The sequence below is a fragment of the Arachis ipaensis genome, chromosome B7 (genome assembly GCF_059453495.1).
Source record: "Arachis ipaensis isolate K30076 ecotype BB chromosome B7, ASM5945349v1, whole genome shotgun sequence".
Lineage (NCBI taxonomy): Eukaryota > Viridiplantae > Streptophyta > Magnoliopsida > Fabales > Fabaceae > Arachis > Arachis ipaensis.
Genome location: NC_142442.1, coordinates 45,254,637 through 45,261,759, shown reverse-complemented (window position 1 = coordinate 45,261,759; position 7,123 = coordinate 45,254,637). Strand labels below are relative to the sequence as shown.

At 34.8% G+C, this 7,123-nt stretch overlaps 1 protein-coding gene across 1 annotated transcript; it reads left to right on the top strand.

Moving 5' to 3' along the window:
- The first annotated feature begins 3,720 nt into the window (after positions 1–3,720).
- LOC110264584 (leucine-rich repeat receptor protein kinase HPCA1-like) lies at positions 3,721–5,392 on the top strand. Its single transcript, XM_088492885.1, has 4 exons — positions 3,721–3,776; positions 4,943–5,011; positions 5,114–5,184; positions 5,334–5,392. Exons 1-4 carry the CDS (start codon positions 3,721–3,723, stop codon positions 5,390–5,392), a joined length of 255 nt encoding a protein of 84 aa, XP_088349011.1.
- Positions 5,393–7,123: the final 1,731 nt, after the last annotated feature.

Here is a 7,123-nt window from a genome sequence, read left to right as displayed (position 1 = left end):
TTATCTCTTATACTTACAATTTCACCTTCTTCTAATGCATTGCAATCGAATCCATCTTAGTCGAAGCAATCCCAGAAAGAGACTTCCTCTCAAGTTGTTGATGTTGACATTCCCTCTGATCGGGAAGTGGACTAACCTGTTCATGCTGAAACAAAAATTCTTCAGCCTATTGTTAGTCTGTCTGTCCCTGTTCTAACTTTGACTCAAAATCCACCATCAACAACAGCATCTCATACTTCGACAACTTCTCCTCTAGTATCTTTCTTAAGTTAGCATCATCTGTTAAATAAACATTCACTTGCTATCTAACTTTTATACCCTTTCCTGTTCTAGGTTTGCTATACTCCCCTTCATAATGGTGCTGAAACTCACCAAGAATCTGATCCTGGATATGGGTTAGGATCAACTACTGCAGCTGTAACTTCTATTACTGGACTATCAACACAGAAATTTGTCGATTAGGACATAGAGTCAATACAGAAATTTGTCAACCAGGATTAAGGGTTGACGCATAAATTCGTTGAACAGAACATAAAGTCGACACATAAATTCATCGACCAGGGTATAGGATCGACACACGAATTCTTCGACCAGGACATAGGACCACCACTACAAAAAAAAAAGGGTTTAAAATGGCATTAATAGAGTGGCGGTTTTATAAATCTGCCATAATATTCGGATACTATGGCGTAATCTGTTATTTCCATAATGAGTTTGTGCAAAATGGCAGTTTTCGATGATTATGGCGGTTTAAAACCGCCATTATATGAGGCCATAATTTAAAAATACCCACACACTATCTGATTCCAACCCTAATTGCAAAACTAACGCGCTTCCGCATACACTGTTTCTGTAAGGTAATGACGCCTACCACTGGGATCTACTCCGGTGCGATCTGCTCCAGCAACAACTTTCTCCACCAAGGATCTCCTCAGCGGTATTCTCCTCCGACTAGAATCTCCTCGCTGTTCACCGCCATTGTTCATCTCCTCGCCGCTGCCTTCAATGAGTTTCTACGATCTTGTTCTGGCTTCGATCTAAAGGTTAGCCATCGCTGCTCATCGCCCTTGCTGCTTCGTTTATCACCCCGCCACCGCAAGCAACATTGTTGCTGCTTTAGCGAGCTTCGACAAATCTCTTCACTTTTGTAATTACGTCCTTGCTCTCACCGTCGAGAACTTCCTCGAGCGCCACCTCCAGACTCTCGTCTTCAATCCCAGCACGGCCAAGTCAATCCACCACGCCAGGTCCTGATCCGCCAGCGCCACATTAGGTCTTCCTTTCTTCTGTTCACTTTTTTTCTGAAATTTAGGGTTTTTAAATTTCTAATTTAATATCAATTGTTGTTTGCTTTTGCTTACTGTCAAATTAAGAATCTAATTTCCTTGATTTCTAGGCTTTTGATAAAATTTTCTAACGTCAGATTAACCTCTCTATATAATTCCTCTTAGATATATAATATCAGTATTACTGAAGGCATAGGATCATCACAATTCTGGTTAGATCTTCTATAATTGCTCTTAGATTTTTTTTACTCAAAAATCTAACCAGAATGCCTTATTAGCTTAAAAATATTTTGAAAATATTAAATTTTGTGATTATAGAAGATCTGTTCAATATAAAATTAGGCGGATAATTGCTTCTGAGCATTTTTGTTTGCTGAAGTAGAAGATCTTATGTTATGTTTTGATCTTTGATTTAGTAATTGAAAGTTGAAACACTTGCCTGATTTGCTTTCTATATGCATGTACTAATATAATTGCAAGAATGTAATTGGATCTTATAGAAAATCAATTCTACATAGCTTTTGGTGCACTTGGTCATGTCAATTTCTATTCCTCACTACAATCCTTGTTTTGTCTTGATTATTTGCTTTTAAAGTGCTTATTTTGATTTTGATTTTGAATATTTTTTGGTATAAGTTTGCTTTCTATTCATTTAGCATGTATATACATTTCATACTAGAAATGCCTGATTACCTAGAGTTTGATTTTGATTTGTTTATTCAAAATCTGGTATTTGGTCTTGCCTTGAATAACTAAGTTCACCAACATGTGCCATGTTACTGCAAGTGAACTAGATTCCTTGTCATCGTAAGTAATTTCAGTTCATTGTTATATGCCCTTGTAGCTTCAATCCTTTCAATTTTTTTCCATTGCTTCTGGTTTTTAAATGAAAATCTCTTGGAGCAATCCAGTAGGTTTTGAAATTCCTTTCGCTTTTCATTATTTGATTAATCGATGCTACCTTTGTGCTTTAGCTTTTGGTAATGAATTTATATCTATCCAGGTTTCTTTCCTACACTATCTAATACTTTGTGACTGATATTAGATAGATGAGAGGTAGGCTTACACTAGAGAAGGTGAATACAGCAATCAATGACATGGCATCCTATGCTGAAGCAAATGCTTACACTAGAGAAGTTGAAGGTTTCTGATGCATTTATGGAACTCTTATCGCAACAACAATTTCAATGGAGAGAAGTATGAATTTTCTTTTATAATTTTATTCTATTTAAGTACTTCTATTTAATGTCTTATTTTGCATCATTCGTTTATTAGTCAATTGATAATTTAATATTTATGCTGATGCTGTTTACTATATTTTTGTATATCTTAATTCACAAACTGAGGAGGTGATGAATCTGAAAGTGATTAGTGTTGCATTTGAGAAGGGGAGAGTGATGTGAATGACAACCCTAATCTCTTGTCGCCGTTCATCTTCCACCTCTCTCATACATCTCTTTGATGTCGCTTGTTGCAGCTCATCTCCTCGCCAGCTTCGCCGCTGCAAACAATGTCGTTGTTGCTGCCTTGAACAAGTTCTGCAATTTGGTTGCGCCTTCTCTGTCACTTCCAATAGTTATCTATTTCATCTTCTTCTTTTAATTTTTCTTCTCACTACATAGTTTTTTATCTAGTTTATGATCTAGTAGGAAAAATAGTGTGTGTTTTACTTAGATATGAGGCAGTGGTGTTGTCATTCAGTTTATTTTATGCTGCACTGATTTGAGATTAAACCAGATACGTGAATGTCTACTCTGTTATTTGTAGCGATGCAGATACTATATCTGATGTTGTAGAGTTTGTACTCCAAAATTTCACAAAAATGAACAAACTTTGGGTGCGGATACAACATCAGGTTGGTTAAATTGCCTACAGAGTGTTTCTGCTCTCATGTTTGGACATGCATGTCGTCACAATAGTTGCATGTCATGAGGGCATGATTTATGGTCACGCAGGTTTAGTAATACATGTGAATCATTCATACCTTGAGTTGAGGCTTGCTGTCGGGCTTTCTGGTCTGCATGGGCCTGCCTGGGAGAAGGAGAAACGGGAGAAAGAAAGGAGTGAGCTGCGCGATCTTGTAATATCTGAAGGTTTAGTTGGCTGTATTGGGATTGTATACATGATCAAATGCTTATAAAAGGTTTTGCTTGCTTCTTTATATTTATTTGTTAGGTTGGGAAGAATCTCCATGTTCTCAGTCAGATAGAGGGTGTTGATCTTGATATGTACAAAGATATTGTACTTCCCAGAGTATTAGAGCAGGTCTTATTTATTGCTTTGTTATTTCTATCTTGTTTGTCAAAGACATTATTCACTTTTTAACTGAATCTTTCTTTTTCCCTTGTGCTTGATTATCTTTGACAGCTTGTAAATTGCAAAGATGAGTTGGACTAGTTTTACTTGATGGATTGCATAATTCAAGTCTTCCCTGATGAGTATCACTTGTAAACTCTTGATGTATTGTTGGGTGCATGCCCTCAGCTTTAGGTTAGTGAACTTGGTTAAACACGAGGTTTTGTTCAATAAATAGAGTTGCCAAGAAGCTCCAAAAAAGTATCAGTAAGATGATTATCCATAGAAAGATTTGACAAAACAGCTACAAAACAGCTAAGTCCAAAGCAGCAAAAGAGGTCATAAAAGCTTTGGCTGTAAGGGTAATTTTTCTTATATTGTTTTTGTTTTGTTCATTTACACAAAGGCTTCTGTACAAGAAATATATGTTGTAGTAGTCCTTATGATATGGCCTTATAACATTATATTAAGAATAAAGTATCGTTTTTGTCCTTAACGTTTGGGGTAAGTCATATTTGTGTCCCTAACGTTTAAATCGTTCTATTTATATCCCTAACGTTTATAAAAGTGATTCAATGTTATCATACTATCAATTATACTAACAAATCAAATTATATTTTTCAGTTATTCTCACTTGGATGTATTCATTCCCAATTAGGTCTCACTTAAATGTGTTCGATTTTAATATTATACCCACTATTTGTGTTTAGATTCAATTATGTCCCTAGAAAAGTGAATTATATAAATGTTGTAGGAATTAGTTTCAACTTTTAATGAGTTATTTTTCGGAGTGAATCATCGATTCCATCGCAAACATTTGTATTCTAACTTCAAGAAGAGATTTTTAAAACTCAAACTAAAGTTCTCATGATGTGTAATTGACGGCAGAATAATATTGAATCACTTTTACAAATATTAGAGATACAAATAGGACAATTTAAACGTTAGGGACACAAATAGGATTTACCCCAAACGTTGGGGACAAAAACGATACTTTACTCTTATATTAATTATCACCACTGCAACTTCATACAATATCAGTAAGCATTCCAGATGCATTGGAGAATCTTTATTGGAAAAATACCACCTTCATTAGGTAAACTCTCCAAACTTTATTGGTTAGACTTGGTAGATAATCAACTCATAGGGCCTATTCTAGTTTCAACCTCCACCACCCCTGGATTAGACCAACTTCTAAAGGCTAAGCACTTGTTAGTATTTTGACTCATTTTTTATTTATTATTTCTCGAGTAATCACTTAATTTGACCCTTTATAAAGGATAAAATCGTTCTGATTTAAGAAGCAGTATTCTCTTCATCTTATAATAACTGTTTTGAATTGCATTTGTAATCTAATGCAGCCATTTGAATAAGAACCAGCTTTCAGGTGCCCCCAAACTTTTCAGCTCTGACATGGTGCTCATACATGTGTAAGTTCATATATTTTATTTTATTTTTCCAAAAATTAGTGTTATAAGCTTGTGATGTCATCTATTTTACCATTTTTAATAACCTTTTCTTTTTCCATGCAGATTATTTGATGGAAATGATTTATCTGGTTCTATACCAGAAATATTAGGACTAGTTCAGACACTTGAGGTTCTGTAAGTAATTGCCTCACATTTCAGTTTTTTAATAAATTTTTTCGACTTTTCTACCAATCTAATTTTATTTTTTCTCTTTATATTATTTGACTAGTTATATATTGTTTCTAATGACATCTTTTCATTGTTATAATTTCAATTTATAACATCTGGCTTGATAGAAATTCCCTGACAAGAGAGGTTCCTACAAATCTTTGTAAGAGATGAGTTTGGATAATGAAATTGGAGTGTTGGAGCAAGAAACAAAGATGTTGGAGCAAGTTCTCGGGATAAAACTTACACAAGAGACAAGGAAACTAAGGCAGGCTTGTTTTAAAGTTAATTATAAAAAGAGGAAACTTTTGGCCTCCAAATCTTATTCATCATCACTTAGCTAAGCTACTTGTCTTGTATATTCTTATTCTAAGTAGTAAAAACAGCATTTATTAGATGGTTTAAATATATTATTATATATTAACGTAGTTTAGGAAACTGGATGGTAGATTTGACTGATTAGTGTTTATTGCAATGCTTGTATTTTAGTAAGTTTAGTAAGACAAGGTTTTGTATAGGAGTTATTACTTATGATTTTCAATAATAAAAAATTATATATTATATTAATATTTTGTTTGTGAGCTATATAATATTTCATTTATGGATTATGATTTTTTGCTATTGTGAAATTTTAATCACAAAATTATTTATTCAACGCGATAAAAATGACGGTAAAAATTATTTTTTTAAACGATAAAAAATGTCACTGTCAGGGTAAAACGGCGGTTCAAAAATGTCATTTTAACCAACCAAAATGCTACTGTCAAGGTAAAAATAGCGGTTCAAAAATGCCGTTTTAACCAACCAAAATGCCACTCTGTCAGGGTAATAATGGCGGTTCAAACCGCCGTTTTAACCTATCCAAAAACCGCCATTTTAACCCTGAAAATAACGGCGGTTTGAACTGCCATTTTAACCAACCAAAATGCCACTCTGTCAGGGTAATAATGACGGTTCAAACCGTCATTTTAACCTATACAAGAACCACTATTTTAACCCTGAAAATAACGGTGGTTTGAACCGTCGTTTTAACCTATTCAAAAACCACCGTTTTAACCTAGAAAATTGTGGCGGTTTTCAAAAAACCGCCGTAATAACCAGAATAGCGCTCAGAATTACGTTGCTTTACGAAACCGCCATTATTGGTAATAATTGCGGTTCAAACCGCCGTAAATACAAAAAAAATGCCGTTTTTACAAGAATTTTTTGTAGTGCACTTTTTAATGTTCTTTCTTCAGAAACTAGATATTTGAATTTTGATGATGCCAACTTCGACCTGGAAAATATCCTGCCTGAAGCTCAACAAGTTTATTTGTTCAAATCTTTAGAAAATAAATCAGACTTCTCAAATTCTAAGGGATCAAGATTATATATACAATCCAGTGCACGCTTCGTTGTACACTTCTTCCTCTCAGCCATGTAGGTTGAGAGTCGAGCCTTGTGGCTTGACACTTCTATTAGATGGTTTCTTTGGCGACCAAGACCTCCTTAGCCTTAGGGACTAATTTAATACTCTGGGTCCCACATAGCACCCTTTGATGAGAGATGGGTCACATGTGCTCATATCAACATTTAGTGGTTGAACACTAGATTGATATTCCTTGGAGCTAATATTCATCTGTTTGACATAGCAAGGTCCATCGTCAGCTTCTATCTCTCCAATCCTTCCATCTTCATCCTTTTGCCTCAACAGAAAATCTAGCGCGTCTTCTACAATGTTCGAATAAATTAGCCTTTTAGCTTTAAACATGTCAATCTCGAGTTGATTCTTTTTATCGACTATGTCGATAGCAGCCATATTAATAGAGCAACTCATTTCCTCAATTTTAGCAAAGTTTGAAGATACTTGGAAGGGATCTGTTATCCACCTTCGTTTTTGGTTTCTCAGCCAACTTGAGTCGACCA